The sequence below is a fragment of the Cydia splendana genome, chromosome Z, assembly GCF_910591565.1.
Source record: "Cydia splendana chromosome Z, ilCydSple1.2, whole genome shotgun sequence".
Taxonomy (NCBI): domain Eukaryota; kingdom Metazoa; phylum Arthropoda; class Insecta; order Lepidoptera; family Tortricidae; genus Cydia; species Cydia splendana.
The window spans coordinates 40,622,488-40,643,433 of NC_085987.1; the positions used below are offsets into that span (position 1 = coordinate 40,622,488).

General features: G+C 37.4%; 1 protein-coding gene across 2 annotated transcripts in view; it reads right to left on the reverse strand.

The window, feature by feature from the left end:
• Window positions 1–4,645: 4,645 nt before the first annotated feature.
• Window positions 4,646–20,946, reverse strand: part of LOC134804066 (bestrophin-4) — a 95,227-nt gene continuing 78,926 nt past the window's right edge. For both annotated transcript variants that reach the window (XM_063776963.1, XM_063776962.1), the window contains 4 exons: window positions 16,189–16,344; window positions 10,814–10,888; window positions 9,724–9,982; window positions 4,646–9,275 (listed from right to left, as the gene is read on the reverse strand). In XM_063776963.1, the coding sequence (XP_063633033.1) occupies window positions 8,716–9,275; window positions 9,724–9,982; window positions 10,814–10,888; window positions 16,189–16,344 (1,050 nt within the window). In that variant the 3' untranslated portion in view covers window positions 4,646–8,715. The remainder of the gene's footprint in view (window positions 9,276–9,723; window positions 9,983–10,813; window positions 10,889–16,188; window positions 16,345–20,946) is intronic.

Genomic DNA, 20,946 nt, shown 5'->3' on the forward strand with positions numbered 1-20,946 from the left:
CGATCTTTTTTTGATATTTATATACCATCTGTAACAAAATATTATCATAAAAAAAATTACCTAATAAATTCAAAGTGAACACGCTATCTGCTTTGCCCGATCCACTTTGCCCATTCAGTCAGTTAAATAAATTAAGAATAAAAAAAAATAACCGTTGGATTGTTTTAAAAGAAATGCGTTCTAAAAGGAAGATACTTTAATAAGCAATAGAAGCATCTTGAATTAAAATTCGAAATAATTACTATGACAAAATAACATACAATGTACTTACTTTTCAAAATCGAATATTTTGCACTAAAAACACATTTTGACTCGTCACCGACGACGCTCGCAGCGCGGTCGCTCCCTGTGACGCTTGCCGCTCATAGAGCGAAGGATCCTGAACATCATATAGGCGCGTGGTGCGACAAAGTCGAATAGTTTAAGATTGGGAGCCCGAATTCGCTTTGCCTGGGGTGTTCGGTTACCCGACCTTCCCCTACATTAGGTACTCAACGTAACAATGAAGCGGCTAATATTGTGCTATTTTGCTAATTAATAAGAATGTATCGGGATGATTTGATTTATCAATAGTAATTTAGTTTTGCAATATTTGTTGTTACAAGGCCCTATAAATCGTTTTTTTTTTTAGTATTAGAAAGAAGATAAGCGATCTTGACGTGTCTTTTTAATGAAAAACCACCATCCAGGTACCATCATTTATGTTGTTTTGCTTTCATAAGTTACTAATTCTTTGAGCGTTTTTCAATAAAAAGACTCGTCAAGATTGTTGACCTTTTTTGAAATACTAAAAAAACCGAATTATAGTAATGAACCTAAAACGAGACGAATTATTTAGACATGATCGATAGGGGACGGATCAAGGCAGTTTTTTATTTAGTTGGTTGACTAATAAATGTTTTAAGTTTATTTACCTGCTTAAAGAAATACACTATAGTATAGACACATCACGTCTTTACACGCGTGTTTTCTGGTTACTTATCACAAGAGATTTATTTCTCGAGTTCTCGAGGCATTGAGATTTTTTTTCCCGTCTCGACAAAGGACAAATTTCTCGAGATTTCTCGCCTCGAGAATTCTCGAGCAGAAACCCTACGTCGGAGTAAATCTTATAACTTTATTATCATCATCATCATCATCTCAGCCATAAGACGTCCACTGCTGAACATTAGGCCTCCCCCTTGGACCTCCATACGTACCGGTTGGAAGCGACCCGCACCCAGCGTCTTCCGGCGACCTTAACAAGGTCGGCTGTCCATCTTGTGGGTGGACGTCCTACGCTGCGCTTGCTAGTCCGTGGTCTCCACTCGAGCACTTTTCGATCCCATCGGACATCTTCTCTGCGTGCAATGTGGCCTGCCCATTGCCACTTCAGCTTGCTAATCCGGTGGGTTATGTCGGTGACTTTAGTTCGTCTACGTATCTCCTCATTTCTGATTCGATCACGTAGCCACTCAACCGTCCGGCCCGCGAGACTGTTTTCCTGTCAACCGTCCGGGTTTTTTTAGCGACGCACGCCCCGCGCAGCGCATTCACAACTTTCTACAAAAATTATAACTACACTGCCATCTAAATTTTTTTAGAGCTAACTATTTTGTTAGGCTACATTGTCTCATCAAGAGAATTAGGAAATAATGCCGAAATATTCCGTTAGATGGCTCTGAAACCAATTCTTTCTTCCACCCCTTTGGATAGTAAGGTTCCCGCGGACGGTTAAGAGCATATTTTTTTCGGATACTATGCTATCGTCGGACGGTCAAGTGGGTAGAGAAACTCCGAGCATAGCCCTCTCCATAGCTCCAACGTCCAAGACAACGTCCAACGCAGCTCAATTCAACGTATTTATAACTTAAATACGTTGAATTGAAAACTTAAATACGTTGAATTGAGTGCTGCAGGGTCTTCCTAGCTCATTTTTACCCAATTATGACAATGCTAAAAGGAATTTAATGGTTGAGTAAAGTTGAGCATAAACGTACTCACACACCTAACCTGACCTTACCTGATTAACAGTTTGCCGGACGGTATCGGCCTGTCAGTTGTTCGGAACTGTCAGAATTTTGTTCTAACTGACAGGCGGATACCGTCCGGCGGACTGTTAATCAGTGGGCCCCTTTAGGTGTGTGAGTACGTTTATGCTGTGTTTCATAGATATAACATTGTCGGTAGTCTGTATACGAGCCTCGATGCATATGTTTTCGTCAACTCAGACCATTTTTGGAGGTTCTCGCGTTTGTACAAAAATAATGTTTTAGTTTAAAAATCACTAATATTTAATGCTTATACTAATGTAGTTTAATTTAATATGGTAATATTGTACAATAACTAAATCCAAATACAAGAAATACCGTTTGTACTGAAAGAAAAAAAAATAACGATTTTTCATTTGACGGGTAGGTATATAACAGATGTGAAAAGGGCTATTATTCTATTACCAGGGAAAGCAACGTAGGTACTGATAATTTTGTTTCGAGCCCATGCGTGCAGCAGTGCTGTAGGAGAGGACAATATGATTTGGACAATGTTTTTGAAAAGTACATTTTTTCAGCAATAAAAGTCTCATGCAATATTATTATTCGATCAAAATAAACTAGATTAAACATTACTAAGGTAAGTACCCCTATTAACGAGGGGGTTAAGCAACTTTTACAAAGAGAGCTAAAATTGAAGTTTAAGCTGGCTTTGTATGAACAATGACATATTTTTTTATGATAGTTTGTATATCGAAATTTACATTTAATTCATTTTTTAACTTTTTTTGGCCAAGTATATAGAAAGAAATAATTATTAAAACCAAAACGTCGAAATCGCCTATTACCGAGGTAATTTATCATTGTTACCCAAATACCGCGGATAAGGGTTCCTTTTTACGAGGGTAGATAAACCCATTGCATTTTCAGTTCCTTAATTATATGTTTACCTATATCAAAGATAATAGAATACCAAGTTACATATGTCTTTGCCTATATTTATTTGACAATAGTAGTTAAATAAATATGTAGTAAGAATTAATATTCATAATTATGTTTTACTAAAAATCCTCTCGATTTCCAATCATAAGATTCAATTTTTTTTTTGTTTTTCTTTAAGGAAACAAGAGGATTTTTAGTAAAACATAATTATGAAAATTAATTCCTTTGAGCCTACACCTACTAACTACACTTAGACAATATATATGTGGTCGTATCAAAAATACATGCTGTATGTGTGCTGTGTACATAAAATAAATAAATATAAGAGGAAATCTTACACAGATCGACATTGCCCCAAACTAAGCAAAGCTTGTATGTACTATGGATACTAGGCGACGATATACATACTTATATAGATAAATACATACTTAAAACACTCATGACTTAGAAACAAATACCTGTGTTCATCACACAAATAAATGCACATCAACATCAGATTGATCCAATGATACAAGATATGTGAAATAAAATATTAAAATAAATTAATATTGTATGTTGGTGTAATGTTCTAATTAAAATAAGACAATAGGTTTTCATTTTCATATTAAGAACCTATTTATTTCCTACCAAAGTTATAGGTCGGTATTAGGTTCCCATACATCTTTTTACCGAGTGATGTCTTTTGTAACCATCGCTAAACGGTTTATTCACATTATTGTAAAACTCATTTACGAGTAATAAAAATAAATAAAGATCGTGCATATTTTGAACACAATCAAAATGGAAGATTCTAAATAGTACAAAACATTGTATAAAACAGACTTGATAACCATACTTTTGTTTTTATATCAATATTTAAACAATATTCTCATATAATGGTTAGTAAGAAAACCTCCAATTAAGTGATTTTAACTGTAGTCAAAATTAAGGAAATGTGTATTTACATATGAATATACAACCCTTAGAACATAAAATACCGTTTCCGCTATTACCGAGGTATAGGTACCTACCTCGAAATTAGGAACCACACAAAAAAACCGATCCCAACAGCGAGGTTTTTAATTTTCTATTTTTTACTATTGGCAAGCACATACTCGTATACACATATTGAGTATTTGGGAACCATAAATATCATAATTAGGAATTGATATAGAGTCTTAGTCTTTCTAAAATATTACTATGAAAATCACTAAATAAAATACGCGTTTGCTTACTTGAGGTGTTGCGCGTTAGTATGGAGCATTCAAATCATGCGCTCCCGATGAGTTAGGTTACGGTTTTTCGAATGTATTACTTGGTGTTTCTTAACTAGTACTATACTTATTCGACAGTCAAAAGCGAAAGTTTTATTTGTGTGTACTTAAATTTTTAAAAAGGCAATTGGCTTTCTTATAAAACACCTTTTTGTACATACCGCGGTAATCAATGCCAATTGTAATGGGCTCGTTAATAGGGGTACTTACCTTATTATAGTTCCCATTACCGGGTCATTTTATGTTCATGTGTAAAATTTATTAGAATAAACAAAATTGTTGTGTGGAACTAGACGAACTAATTTGCATCGGGGCTCGTAGAATATTATCGTAGTAAATTCTACGGTAGAATATAAGATGATTAGTGCCAGCCACGGAATATTAAGTATTAGTCCAAGGTAGGTACGTGAAAAGGTACCGCTTCCAGTAGGTACCTACGCTAGATTAGATGACGAAGGCATAAAATAAAAAATATGTAGGTATATAATAAAAATATATGTATACAATTCAACTATACAAATTCAATCCCTGTTTGTGCGTAATTTATAAATTCATTATACCTAATTACAACGGTTATTCCGCTATGCGCTAACATTTAAAACGTACTTTATTGTCAATCCGCATAGGCTAAATTAACTAACAATAAGATCACTATTACTTCACTAAGGACGGATTTTCACAAGCCTCGATCTCTCCTACCTACATTTATATCCGATAAAATGTATACATAAAAACATCTGTCATATTGATAATGGTCAAGGCAAGTCACATGTTAAACCCTGGCTTATTTTAGGGGCGTTACAGAGGGATTGCGACCCAGAGGCTATTTATATGAGCACTGTACGTCTATGCCGACCCTTAAGGGGCCCACAGATTACCAGTTCGCCGGACGATATCAGCCTGTCAGTTATTCGGAGCTGTCAAATTTTGCTTTTAACTGACAGGCCGATATCGTCTGGCGGACTAGTAATCAGTGGGCCCCTTTACTTAAATATTTAAAAGGTAAAAACACGTGCGTAGAAACAACGTGCTTTAACCATCATCAATTAGGTACAACTTATTAGATAATTATTTCCACACAACAATGCAATGCGTGTGTTCTTAAGGTGGGTGCATACGCAACGTGTTTCGAGTCGTATAATCTATATATAATGTCGCACTTATTGCATGCGACGTCTTATAAGGATATACGCACATCCGCCCCCTCCAAACATTAGCCGTTCCCGTCACTGACGACGAAAATCACGTTACGTACGCAGCGACCTGAAAATGGCGATGAGACACAGTTTAGCAAAACGGACCCATTCCGTAGTACGTAACTAATTTTTTACCCAGTAGTTAAGTCCTTTCGTGCTAAACCACAGGTCAACGTTTTAGTGTTCAACTCTTAGAAAGTAGTATCCATATTTATAAATGTATATTTCCCTGGAAAGAGGATCACATTGAAATACCATTTGACTCAAAGTCGTTTAACCTCTTGTCTGTGTGTCTGGGTAGACCAAATTTTTAGTCATTTTGTTTTGGCATCGAGAATGATTTTAATTGCTCTATCCGGCACGACTGAGGTTTGAACCCACTATTTTTGACCATTACACACACACACACACACACACACACACACACACTCACAAAATGGTAAGTGACTGCAGCTGCACGTTCTATCTCTCGTTGCTATTCAGTATATTATTAAGTTATTAGTTTTAAGAAATAGGTGAAAATACTGTGTCATTTGCGCTAGTGAGTGTTAAACATACTGCTAGCGTGCATTATAATTTAAAACGCGATAGCGATTCGGGAATTTGTCTGATCTGAACGTACCCTAAAAACGGATAAATAGGGTTAGCCACACTATACATAGGTATAGCTATTAGTTAAGTACAACCCTCTTATAGAGTACAAATTTAGGTAGACACCGCATTTATTGACATCGAACCAGCTTGAGCACACGAAATTCAATTTCTAGACCGTAGTTCTATAGAAAGCGACCAACTTTTTATTTTTGTCAAAGTGACTTACCTACACCTTAACTCAGTGGATTTCGTCGCTTTCTTTCTGCATTGATACAAAAATAGAGTTGGTCGTTTTCTGCATAACTACGGTACTTAAATTATCTTAGATAGGTTAGGCCCACTTGCACCATTCCACTAACCCAGGGTTAACCGGTTAAACCTGGAGTTACCATGGTTACCAGTACAATTTGACACAGAGTTAACGGTTTATAGTAGGGGAGCCCAAGAGGGGATTTCGGGATCTACTCGAGCGCGGCAGATTAATATACAGGGGGATACATTGTACCCGGTTAAGTACTTCCACCAAATATGAGCCCCATATATATGGCCGCTCATCAAGGATAAAGGATCAGATTAGTAAAAAAAAATTGATCATCTGAAATTCTCGAGCGCGTCAGATTAAGGTAGGGTGAGTTAGTTACATGCTAAAACGTGTATATTCCACTAATCTGACAATTTGAGAGTGACGTAAAGAAGGGGGAGGGCTACAAAGTTGTAAAAAAAACGTCAACTCGACATTCTCGAGCGTGGCTAATTTTATTTTTATTTTGAAGGGAATAATTCAAGAAATCCGAAAAATATATAATCTGACGATTTCCGCAAGCCGAAGTAACAAAAATTCATCGATAAAGTTGAATGCGTGCCGTGATGCCTATATTCCCCTCTCCGCGTTTCTATTCCTCTCTCACTCTTTCTCTATCTATTACTCTCTCACTCCGTCCCCACTCTGGACCAGAGTTGCCAGATGGGTACGCACTATTTTACGGTCTTGCGTACTCGAGTACTCATTATTTTATCACCTGACAGCCTCTTACTCTACTTGAAAAGAATAGATATTTTTCATTTCTCATGCTCTGAAAAAGGGTCATTGTTGTTCTAAAAGGGGTGCAGAAAATGACACGTTTCTGCACTAGAGTAGGTTCCAAGTACGATTTAATTAATTTTTACGAGAAGCAATTGAAATTTGGGTATAAATCGACTTGTTATACAATTTCCATTCTGATATTTGACTCCCCATTCCATAAACGTGTATGTGTGCAGTTTTAAGGAAGTGAAAAGTCGAGTAAGCAAATCTTGTCAATAGAAAAAGGCGCGAATTTCAAATTTTCTATGGGACGATAACTAGGATGAAATCGAGCCAGAGGAGGAAAATGATTTCACCGATTAAGATGATAATTAAAAAAAAATACTCAAAAAATATATTTTTAAATAATTATTTTCTTAAAATACAAGTATTCTACATAAAAACATATACACTTTTTTATTTGCATGCTATTTCCTGAGCTTTTTAATGAATTAAGTTCATTGTTTAAAAAAATTAAAAAAATATTTTTTTAATTGTCAGATTAAGCGAATCCCTCCAGATAATCGTCAGATTATGAGACATCATGTCTAGGGCATAAAGATGAACCATATATATCTTAATCTGACGCGCTTGAGTATTTCAAAATAGCGAATTTTTTTGCACATTCTCATAATGGCCGCGAGTTTGCGTCTCATCCAAATCGTCAGATTATTATGTAAAAGATTTTTTTAGGTTCACTTAACATCTCTTTAAAAAATCTGACGCGCTCGATAAATTTTTTTTTTCTTCATTTTCAACCCTTACGTACGACCACCCCCATCATGGAATCAATCAGATTAACATGCGTACATTTTTTTTAAATACGTAGGACATGGATGATATCAATATCTGACGCGCTCGAGTATGTCCATGCAACAGTTTTTTTTTACATTTTTGAATATCTATAGCTTCTCCCCCCACCGCTGAAACGGTATATATTATATGACACTTTTTTATTTTTATCATCTAAACTTTGCAACCCAATAGGTCTCTATAACGCTCGAGTAAATCCCGATTTAGCATCGTGGGCTCCCCTACCATTAACCGCATAACCCCGAGTTAGTGGGATGGTGCAAGTGGGCCTTAGGTAAGTAGTAGCCTATTAATGTTATTTAATATTTTATACTCGTAGGTGAATAAAAGCCACACGTTCCAGACGTGTTCAATTTATTCACAATGACCTGAAGTTAAAATGGCCACCAATTTTTGGCACCAACGGACCTTTGCATCAACCTGGACCAACAACCCTTACACTATACTTTTATGCTGTCGAGCGTATGGCTTATGCTTGCATGATCTGTTAGTCCTCGTGTAAACTCAACCTAAATGTAGGAATATACGCCTGTTGGTTAACGAACTATTAGATAAGCGAACTTGCACAACTGAGCAGCAAATTTCACAGGTTACGGTTATCTTTTCAGGGGCTTCAGAAAGAGCTGCGTAGGTATCTGGATTGTCGTTGAGATTCAGAGTTGTGGGTGTTTCGACACACTCAGGAGTATAACACACAGTACGGAGTTTCCGCACGGCACCATGTAAATTGGGGCGCGGCGTATAGTGTGCAATACCACGCGGTTTACCTACATTGTAGTAAAAAAAAACCCGCTCGACCAGAGCCGTGTGTTACGTTACGTGCCTAAAGAAGAACCGATCATTAAACCTGACTTGAGTGATATCTGACGATGTACTTCACTTTATTAAACGTAGACTTCTCCCCGTTTCGAGTTTGATTTCCTGGTGAATTCCGGCGGCGTGCCGGTGCTGGCCGCGCTGTGTTCGCTGTCGCGATCCGATCCGGGCAGCTCCGTGACTGTGGCTCGCGGCGGCGGTGGCGTCGCGCCGGATCCCGCTGAGCCCGTTATACGCTCGGTTCTAGGCGTCGACGGGGTCGATCCCACTAGTGAAAGTTGTGTCACTCCCATAGGAGACAGAGCGACCGGCCCCGCGGTCAACATCGGCGCTAGGCCCGACGGAGATAAAACTGCCTGTGCTAAAGCTGTAGTCCCCGGCTGGCCTGCGTGTAACGTGTTATTCACCGAGCCGCTATCCAGTTCTTGTATGGGAGACAGCACTAAAGCGCCGAGGACGGGCACCTCGTTCTGGTAGCCCTGGTGGGCCATGATAACGCCCATGTTCTGCATGCCCATAGCGAGACGGTTCTCGCGGTCTATGATCTCCTTGGTCACGTCTGGAGTGGGGATCCGCGGCCGGTTGCGGAGCGTGATCGGCACCGCTGTACCGTTGCTTTTCTGTCCACCTAAAAACATTAATCGAAAGTAAATATCTAATAGAAGAAAAGCAGTTCCGAGACGGCGATAATTCGTGGATGATTAGTAATTTTGACTCAGAGTATTTAGTGGAGATGTCATCGCTGTCATTTTCTTTACGGAACAGTCTGCCGATTTTTGCGGAGGGGTTGTCAAGTGTGTTGCTATTTCTACATGATTTGTACGTAACGTGCAAATAGCCATGTCAGTCCATACAAAAGTTTTCACAATTGTGCAAGTTTTTCGGCAGAGGGGCTCTTAATGGCCACTCCAGTTATTAAATGCTCTGAGAATTTTGATGACTAGTCTAGTAGATATTTATTCCGAGTTTACACGCCGAAAATGGAGGTAGCACCAACTGCTAGAAGTTTAGATAGCATAATCGTGCGCCGGATTTTAAGGATTAAACGTCCTAAGGCGGAATATAACTCGACTAACCATGTCTAGAGTTCTGTCGATGTTGTCCGCGGCCGCTCTTCCTGCCGACGAGCCTCTCGTATAGTGACATCTTGTGCGGCGGCGCGGGCGCGGGCTGGCCGGCCTCGGGGCTGGAGTACACCACGGAGTTGTGCCGGTTGCGGCCGAACAGCCCGCCCGACGAGTACGCCGTGGACGCGGACCGCACCGAGCCCATGCGGGAGATCTGACGCTGGAACCAGTTCTTCCGTCGCTCCACTAACGGTGTGTCAACGCTTTCCTATAACGTAATGTTTTCACATTGATTATATATACACGCTGAAATTTTTATCGTTTTGTTCCCGAAGCATAGAGGTTAGGTATCGATTATACAGTCAAATAAAATTGTCAAAAAAAATCTAGCTCTTCAAATGAAAAAAATAAGCAAGTGAAAAATCAGTTTCACGAAATGAGTAAAACACGTAGTAACACCGCTGACGTCACGTCGAAAAAGTCATAACCACAAGTCATAAGTCACAAGTCATAACCGCGGGACGTGCGGGGTGCGGGAGGGATAGCTCCTTAGAAAATCAGCACGAATGAAATCGCGGCGGCGGCGACGGTTTGAGGCGGCATTTTTCTGTGTTACTATTTATTCTCACGGCTTCGAGTTCTGTATTATTTTTTATTTATTTGGCAATTTTGAAACTAAGAGCTAGATTTTTTTTGACAATTTTATTTGGCTGTGTAATCGATACCTAACCACTACGCTTCGGGAACAAAACGATAAAAATTTCAGCGTGTATATGTAGATATTTATCCCCACATTTTTTGTAGTAACGAAGCGTATGCGTAGCGATACGTGTTGTTTTAAAATGTGATTGTAAGCAGAACATTTTTGGCCAGGTTTGGTTTACTTGGCTTTTTTGTTAAAAAGGTTTTACTATGTTATCAATCGGTTATTGAATCGTTAAGAGTTACCTACATATTATGTCGTGAATTAACGAACTCCACTTAAATTCACTGGAAAAAAATGCCTAAAATGCAAGGATTCTATAAACTTGAAGGGCTAAGGCTAAGGCTAAGGCAAACAGTTACAAGTATGGGTTATGAGTTATGAAACTGTACTTACGTAGTCAGCATAAGTCTCATCGTGGCTTTTTCTTGGGGCCTGCACGTTTGCGTACACGGCGTCTTCGGCCTTCACCTGAAACATGCACGTAATTCGTTTCACTAACGTCTTATAACTTATAAGTATAGGTAACTACTTGAGAAAAAAAATTATGTAGCAAAAACACCATTTCGAATTTTCTCTCTGATACTGTTGTACGCTCTTTATTCACATTCGGTTGCCAGAATAGATTAAACGATTTGTAATCTAATGAACAATGGGACTGATGCATTCAACCATTTATGTTTTTAAAATACCTACATACAACAATAGATCAAATAGGTGACTACTTAACGAAACAAAAGGTGAACAGCATATAATTTTTAAAAGATACCGGCGTGTAAACAAAAGTAACGTCAATTGTTGTATGACGCCGTGTGGCAACTGTTATTTATTTGTAAATAAACCAGACTATATGTATTAATGGTGCAGTTGAATCAACGCATTAATCTCGAGACTTGGGATCGACAGCACGTTAGTCCATAATCCATACATCTACCTACAATGCGTGGTCCAGTTGTGATATTCGTGTTTTCAATTTTGTTAGCTAGTGGGTTAACATTTCCTATGAATAGAATCAAACAGAGAGTAAGTATAATATTTTTGTCTAAATCTTAACTGCACAATTTTCAGTACCTTATGGTTGACTTAGTTTTTAGGGTTCCGTAGTGAACTAGGAAAACTAATGGGCTATTTTTAAAGCTCTCTACAAAACTTTGTTCACGAGCTCTTATTTTATATGTTGTCGACTTTTTTGTTATCTCTTTTATGTATATTGTCAGGTTTCGATAAAATTTTATGGATAAATAGAGTTCCCTATTCTGTATGTAATATTAAGCGCAATTTCATCGTACGTATGTCCTACAGAATCTTGCTCTGAATTACGAAAACGTAATATGGTATTTTCGTAACACAGCTGAAAACTATGTAGGTACAGTCTAATTTTTTGGGGCACATTGAGATTTCCTATTTATTGCGTCTAGAATGAGGAACTCTTCGATCTAACCAAATTTTATCAAATACTAAGGAATAATAAAAAAAATACAGTAATAAAACATCGGTCTCATAGTTTGGCCATGTCCGTCTGTCTAGCTGTCCATGTGCGCTTGGCTCGGTGATCGTTAGTACTAGAAAGCTGCAATATGACACATGTATATATATAAAATGTATCCGTAGTATCTAGAATAAGCCCATTTTTAAGTATGTAAGGGATAGGCAATTAAGGAACCCTACACTGAGCATAGTCCGCCCTTCTCTAGATCGCTTTTTTTTTACATTTCACTTAATGTAACATTTTGTTTATAGCGAGCTAAAGAGCTAACAGCGTCCACCGCCCCAGAAACTAACTCCAGCACGGTCACCGTCATAGAGGCCAGTGAGCTCAATCTACAAAAGAAAATTCTCCAATTAAGTGTTCCTAACGTAAAGAGAACAAATTCTCTTGGAGAAAGACTTACGAATAAAGTCAATGAAAGATCACTTGTAAAAATAATCAAAAAATCTAAGTGGCCTCGATACAGGTTACGTGATTCAATTTTCGATAATGATTTGTTCTCAGTTGCGGGACAAGATGATAACAATAACACTGTTTCATTCCATGAAATATTTAATACAGTAAAGGCAAGCTTAAGCAATAACATGACTACCGCGGCGAACATGCTGAAAGTGGAGAATAATAAAAATGAATTAATTTACACTTATCTTCCTTTAAAGTCTATTGGCAATGGCAGTGAAATAGAAATAGTTAAAAATACAGTTATACACTCTAATGCACCATCACATAATAAATCAACGAATAATATAAACGTTAAATGGGACCATCAGTCATCAGCAAATAGAAACTTGAAACACCAGGTGAGGAAATACTTCAGACTCCACAGTCCCATTGCGAAAGAGTTCGAAGCAAGATCCATGCCTAGACCAAAACCAGATTACAGTGCGAGTTCAAACAGCAAAGGTACTGCAGCACCAGCACTAACGATAGACTATGGCGCATACGGCCAAACACATCGGGCACCGCAAAAGCAATCTATAGTGCTGCGGTGGAACCTGATACTGGTATGAGGAAACAGTATTCATGAAGAATCTTAAATACTGCTTAATGTTTTATTTAAATATTGTGGACTTTATAGCCGGATGTATTTTTTAATGTTTAAATTCAATTCCGTTTCTCTTAATGCCGCAAAATGAACTGTCAACGTCTCATCGTTTTCCCTTTATACCCTTTATGTGGGCGACTGGAGCCAGTATTAACAAGGATTTCTTAAATTTGTCTCACAGATAATGCACTTCAGGTCGGAATCAGACAGTCCTGCTCCAAATGCTGTAGGAACGTACTTTTATGTCCTGTACGTATATAATTTTGCTAGATTTTTTTTGTTATTGTTTTATTCATGTAACAAGCCATTGGTATCGGTGTATTATAGGGATAAGTCCAGTGAAACAAAATATACTAAAAATATGCTACTTAAAGATTTATATTAATAAGTATCACTGAAATAATGTTGGTTATTAAAATAATTTAAGGATTAGCTGAGTTTTGTTCTTCCAGTCAAGATGTTTTGTTTCTTATGATGAAATACCTCATTCGCCATGTCAATTTGCCATGGGCATACAAATCACTCACGCCGACACAGGAAAGGTATTTTAATTCATAATAAAAACTTAAACTTATTAAAATATTATTTCGAATATGATTTGAGCCGTTTTTTGAGATTTCGCAAAAAAAATTCCCTACGGTAGTGCTGCGTAGATACTCCCATCGACTTTACCCCTAAAGCGGCAAGAATTATTTTAGCTTTCCTGAAGAAAGTCGACTTTTTGAATTTTTTGTGTTTGTCCAATTACCTAAAGCTAGCTATACGGATATTTCACAGTGGACGGTTACAGTTAAAATTTCCTCCCCTAATAATATTGATTTTTTTCTTGTACATTAGTTATGTTATGATTTATGAGATTTTGAATGCATTCAATATATTTGAAATAGGATCTACATTTTTAATTTAAATTCGTATAATTTGACGCGTATGGCAAATTATAATGTATTTTGAAAATTAATTAGTCAGATCTAACATAATCTATTGTGTCGAGTTCGCTTTAAAATATAAAGCAACAACGGATACATTATGACCACAACACAATACTCATGTAGGTAATTATTAAAATGAACGACTCATGTGAAAATAAAGCTACATTTGTTTTATTTGACTTTCTTTCATAATTGTAAAGCTACACGACTCTTCTGACTTTGACGAAACCATTCCACCGTATCTCAAATGACTAGGGAGACAATCCTCCTAAGGATGCTTTGGTTTCAGATTATACTACTTACCTACGGCAATAACTCATTTGCCTAGGACGTTAGCAACATAATCACAATCATAGCCGAAATTGCTCGTATTATCTAACTTATCTAAGGGACTCGTATTACATATCTAACTTATCTAAGGGACTCGTATTATCTAAGAGTGTTTTCACATTGTACGACCATATCTGAGATCGAATATCAGATGATCTTTAGAAAAAGACAGCTGCTAGATAGTGGCTCCCTAATATGGCATCAAGTCCTTTTACATTTGCACATTTATTAAATGAATAGATGAAAAAGCCCTTTTCATATTTTACTTCCTTTTATTAAGATATATTTGATACGACAATATGAAAATATTGCAGTAAAGACCAGTTGCAACGCAAATGTAAGCCAATAAAACATAATTTAGATGTTATGGTACAACCACTTAATTCACTCCATCACTATCTAGGTGAGATATCAAACTCGCGGCAAGTTTTTTTCTCAGACTATACAGTAAATTAATCTTTGTAATATACAAGAACACTGGTCATATTGACATAACATAACCAAAGAGAATAGATAGCATAGAGGGCTATTGCCAAAGTAAATTTTGTAGTCACGGTACATTTACTGCCATCTATCGACACACGATTAAATCTTAAAATAAAATTGAAAATGTATAAATGAATCAAAATATGTTTACGGATAAATGATTTTTAATTTTTATTGTTCCATACTGACCTATGTTCTTTCACTGATATGTGTTAAAATTGTTAAATATCAAACGGTGTCGTCAACGCCATCTAGCCGAGAATAGGCCAAAGGTATGACGGAGGTATGGCGCCATATCTATTCGAGAATGACTTTTTCTTGATTTCCGAGGCACGTTTTTTTCTTAGACTTTATTTATCTTATACGGAGTTATATATATCTCTGACATAACTATAGAAGTCTGAAGGCCAGGCCACACCGGATGCGTGTGCGTACACGTGCACGTGCACGTACGCGTCCCGCTGCGTTGTAGAATACGAATTCCCATAGGAGATGACTAGAGATGGGTAACTACCCGGGTAAATACTCGAGAGCGGTATTTACCCGGTATTTACACGTGCTGCACACGCAAGCGGTGTGGCTCGGCCTTTAGGCAGCTATACTGCTCATGATTACAACTAGTGATGTGCCGATGAGAACGTTCTCGTTTCTGAGAATTCCTTTCCGAAGAAATTTCCGGAAAAATTCCAACTTTCTCGAGAACTTTCTCTTATTTGCATAAATTAGTTATGAACAAACATAATTGACTCAAAATATCTCTATGCCAAATTTCAACAAAATCAGTTCAGCGGTTTAAGCGTGAAGAGATAACAGCAAGGCAGATAGACAGACAGACACACTTTCGCATTTATAATATTAAGTATGGATATTGCTATGAATGGTGCCAAATATTTGCTTTTAAGCTTTCATGGTATTTGTCTTATCTTATCTCAGTTATCTTCTACACTAAGGGATTAAACAAAAGAATGCATGGCTTTTGCGACGAAAATGTAAAACTCTCAGAGAACATTTCTGAGAAATTTCCGAGAACGTTTCCGATAGAGTTCTCTGTTCTCGGGAAATTTTTGAGAACCGCACATCGATAATTACAACGTCAAATATCGTAATGCCGCGCAAGAGGTTTGACATATGTACAGTCGCCATCAGATATATCGGAGCGGCTTAGGCGCTCACAAATATCTGCACACGCCTCTATTGTCAGTGCGTTAGAGTGCTTGTTCAGATATTGTGAACACCGTGGCCGCTCCGATATATCTGATGGCGACTGTACATATATATTTTTTTTATTACAACTATTTATTTAATAGCATGGTAAGTATGGCGTATTATACGGCGGGCGTGGTATATTTATGGAGAAGCGACAGCTTTCAATGATATGTGTTTGTTTTATATATACATATAGATATTCCGTCGCCAATACTTAATACTACATAATAATATAGTTATATCACGTAGGTGTAATTCTTCAAATACGTGCTGGATGGCATGGTACCTTATAGTGGTCCGCGGAGCAGGGCGGCTCGTGGCGGCGATAGTGTTCGGAAGCCACCGTGTAAGGCAGGTCCTTCGGAACCACCTCCTCCCAGTATTGGTCCTTTAACAGTTCCGGGTGCTCTTCGTGCATTTCGTCCACTATCATGTAGGCTGCCTGAGAAAAAATGTATTTTTAGATGTTTTTTTCGTTAGGTACATTATTTGATCGATCCAATACCCCAATCTAACATAATTCACCTGGGCCCCATTTCTCGAACGATATTAGACTAATATTATTAGTCCACGAACTGGGGCCTATTTCTCGAACGATATTAAACTAATATTATTAGTCCACGAACTGTCAAATCGTATGGGTTGCCATGACAATACACCAATAATATTAGTCTAATATCGTTCGAGAAATGGGCCCCTGGGGTCCAGTACGATTTGACAGTTCGTGGTTTAATATTATTAGTCTAATACCGTTCGAGACATGGGCCCCTGTCAAATCGTATGGGTTGTCATGACAGCACACTAATAATATTAGACTAGAATCATTTGAGAAATGGGCCCCTGTAAGGACTTTCACTGTCTAAAGAAGCTCTAAAACGAAAGCTACATTAATTTAAGTACTGACGAAGGAATGGACAAGGCGATTGAGTGTGGATTTTACTGGATATCGATGTTTAACTAAAATTGACTGAAGGTAGACAAAAACCCTATGTAGCAAGCTCATAGCTAGGTCAATCAATCGTAATTCAATCTCTTGTGATGGCTGTATTACATTGTCTGACTAATATATGCGCGGTTTAATTACTATTATCTATCTTCCTAACCTGCCTGTTTAAGAAAATGCAGTATACGAACTACAATAACTATATAAGACTCACTAGAGTTAAAAAACCTGCCAAGTGCGAGTCGGACTCGCACACGAAGGGTTCCGTACCATTTTCTATAAAACGGTCACCCATCCAACCTGTCCCCGTACTGACCCCGCCCGACGTTGCTTAACTTCGGTCAAAAATCACGGTTGTTGTATGGGAGCCCCACTTAAATCTTTATTTTATTCTGTTTTTAGTATTTGTTGTTAGAGTCTGGCTACTGAAATATTACACAAATGTTTGGCGGGAAATTCAAAAAATCTTGGGCTGGTCACACTTTGTGTAGTAGGAATTATAGTTCTGATACTAGAAAATATTTTTGATTTTCTGTGCACACGTAAGGTACCTAAGGATATAAGTTAAATATACCTCTCCCAGCTCACATAATTTCTACCACTATGTGAAGTACAGTCAACGATAAACACATATGTTAACACTTTCTCACGAAATACCATTGTAACAAGGCGAAAAATGAAATGTAGTGTAAATATTCTAGAAATACATCATCTGTGAAAATTTCAGCTGTCTATCTATCACAGATCACGAGATACAGCCTGGTGACAGACGGACGGACGGACGGACAGACAGACAGCGGAGTCTTAGTAATAGGGTGCCGTTTTACCCTTTGGGTACGGAGCCCTAAAAATGACCCCACGGAAATAGGGGATATTACTGCAATGTTCTACCGCCAGAGTGCAGCACTACCGACTCTAGTAAATTCATAGACTAACTTATAATACTGTGGCTTAAACTGTTTTTTGACAAGTTTTCATAGACAATAAAATATGACATTGGTGCATCAAGGCGGTTTGTTAACAAGGGCCTACCGGTAAACACGAAAATTGAAATTTAGTTATCTGCTTCTTTATCGCTCGAATATGCAAGAGTGATAGAGAGGCAGAAACGGAACTTTCGATTGTCGTGTTTCACGATAGGCCATGTGATTGACGTAGTGACGCATGACGTGTCATTGATGTTTGTTTACTGTATGTGCTAGTTGTGCCACCTACGCAGAGCTTTGTCTAATATTCCCTATTGTGCCGCGAGCGACTCAACTATTATACTGCTCGCATGTTTAGAACGTCAAATATTGATATACCGCACAAGAAGTTATAAAATTGTATATGTCAATATACAATTTTATTTTAGCCAATCAAAACTTTTATTGACCAATCACAGCTTTATATATACGTAGTGGGATTTTGGATAAATATTGTTTTCGTTATTAAAGGTACACTTATCGATTTTACATGAGTGCATTATGAGCAGTGTTCGTACATTCCAGCATTTTTGGTGCAGCAGAGTGGTGTTAACGGAATTGGTACCTATAGATAATTTCAACTGAAATGGTAAATTAAGGTTAACATTAACGTAATTAACGCTAATTAATCATTAGGGTTGAAATTATTTATACCAATTCCGTTAACACCACTCCGCTGCACCAAAAATGCTGGAAAATGTACGATCACTGATTATGAGTTTCATGTGAGTACGAGTATTAAGGAGCTTGATCACTACCTACCTCTTGGGCCACATAGATAAACTTCAATGAAATGAGAATCTTATCAGACTGATTATTGAGTAGCGGAAAATGGTATTTTATTGGGTAATATTTACTGCTGCGAGCGGGGTATATTTATGAAGGAGGGTTAACTTTATATAAGTGTCAGAGAAATTAATGTCAGTCATATGGTCGGTTTTTCGAAGTCAAACATGTACGGAGAGCTTCGTCTACATATATTCTGTCGCTGCGGCGCTGCTGATATTCTCATGTATAGGGTGGCAGTTCAGTATAGTATGGAAAAATTAGTTCCAGTAAAATTCCGCAACATCTTATGGTGCATGATCATATTTTGTTATATCAATGTAAGTAAATTTATAATATTTGTGTCGTTGGCGTACTGTCGCCATCAACTTTAGATTAAGTCAGGTCCCCACAGAAAACCAGCGTCACGGTTTGCCGCGGCATTATGCTGAGTGGGGATCCTATTTTAGCGTCCAAATTAGAGATGCACCGGATATTCGGTTACTATCCGGTATCCGGCCATCCGGCCATTATTTTAACATCCGGCCGGATACCGGATAATAACATTGCTTGATTTCGGAGTTATCAAAATTGGAATAAGAAACAGTCACTGTGAAAATCGTACTCGTTTATTATTTTCAAAGAATTTAAACATTCCACTCACTTCCACGCGCACTCATTTCGAACCTAGAAATGAGTCCGCGCGAACGTTCACTACGAAACAGGACAAAACCTGCATAATGCGCACCTGAAAAACCGAAAAGTAGGTATAGCATCATAGTACGAATTGCATCTGTAGTCCAAATGTCTTTTATGTCTGCAAGCCTTTCTTTTATCATGAAACTACTATGTTGTGGCGTTAATATAAATGTATATTATAATGGCTTATTATTAATCGGGCAACTAAAATATTAAACAGGAACTTTCACTGGGCATATAATAATATAATTTGGCTGTGCATTATTATTTTAGTGCCAATAAATTTATATTTGCCTCAAAATTTAAGCATCATGTTATTAAAAAACTGGCAGCAAAATCAAGCCACCCAAAAAAATTATAGGGAACTTGAATTGATAGGCTGGCGTTTAAAATAATAAGTTGGCAACTAATATTGTAAAGCGATCATAAAATTTGGTTGTTTATATATGTGACGTTCCACGGGAAAAGGTACCTTATGAGGGTTTCTAGTTTCGGAGATATGAAATGTTTTGTAAAGAGGTGAAAAAATGCTCAATTTTTTTTTATTGTGTGATCTGAAACCTTAATGCGTAACGTTTGTTTACCTGTTTTTATTTTTGTTATAAGTTAGTTATAAGCCTAGTAATGTCGTCTCAGAGTTTAGTAGAAAAGGTACCTTATGGAAAAAAGATTGAAAGAAGGAGAAAGAAGAAGAAAATTCCCAAAAAAACTAGTCAATACGGGAAAAGAAGTTTGGTAGAGAACTGTATTAGCATTCTGCAAAACTAATTTGATAATTTCAGTTCTGGTTGGGGCGCCTCGCAAATATTATAACCGTACATCGACCGACATCACAAATCCAAGTAGCCTGCTATTATACCAAAGTTACTCTCGTCAAGTCTTTCTTAACTAGAATAATCTCCATTTGGTTTGGTCGCATGCAGTAAATCAGCCATTGGTTTGCTGAAAATTGCCAATACCCGACGCATTACCTTATGGAATATCTGAGGTCATTGAACCTCAATGCCGCTTATCTTCAATAGCAACCGAAATATATTATTGATAAGAAATAGACGATTTATACCATCTTAACCCCAAAATATTATTAGTTTATCCTAACTGTTCCATCATCATCATGCCTCATCATGTAACTTAATCACAAGGTACCTTTTCATTACATACAAATTATTGGTCTTTTTTAAGATTATTATGACGAAGAACTAATTAAATTTGGGGCAGTTTAATGTAAATTAATATTTTCTATTCATAAAAGATAAACTGTAATATGATTGATATTTTGTAGTGATGTATTATTAGATTTATTTCCATAAGGTACCTTTTCGTAAATGTATGGAGCAAATACTGTTATTGTTATGTAAGTTTAAAGTGGCATAAGGGGTTAAATATGTGACGTTCCACGGGAAAAGGTACCTTATGAGGGTTTCTAGTTTCGGAGATATTAAATGTTTTGTAAAGAGGTGAAAAAATGCTCAATTTTTTTTTATTGTGTGATCTGAAACCTTAATGCGTAACGTTTGTTTACCTGTTTTTATTTTTGTTATAAGTTAGTTATAAGCCTAGTAATGTCGTCTCAGAGTTTAGTAGAAAAGGTACCTTATGGAAAAAAGATTGAAAATTCCCAAAAAAACTAGTCAATACGGGAAAAGAAGTTTGGTAGAGAACTGTATTAGCA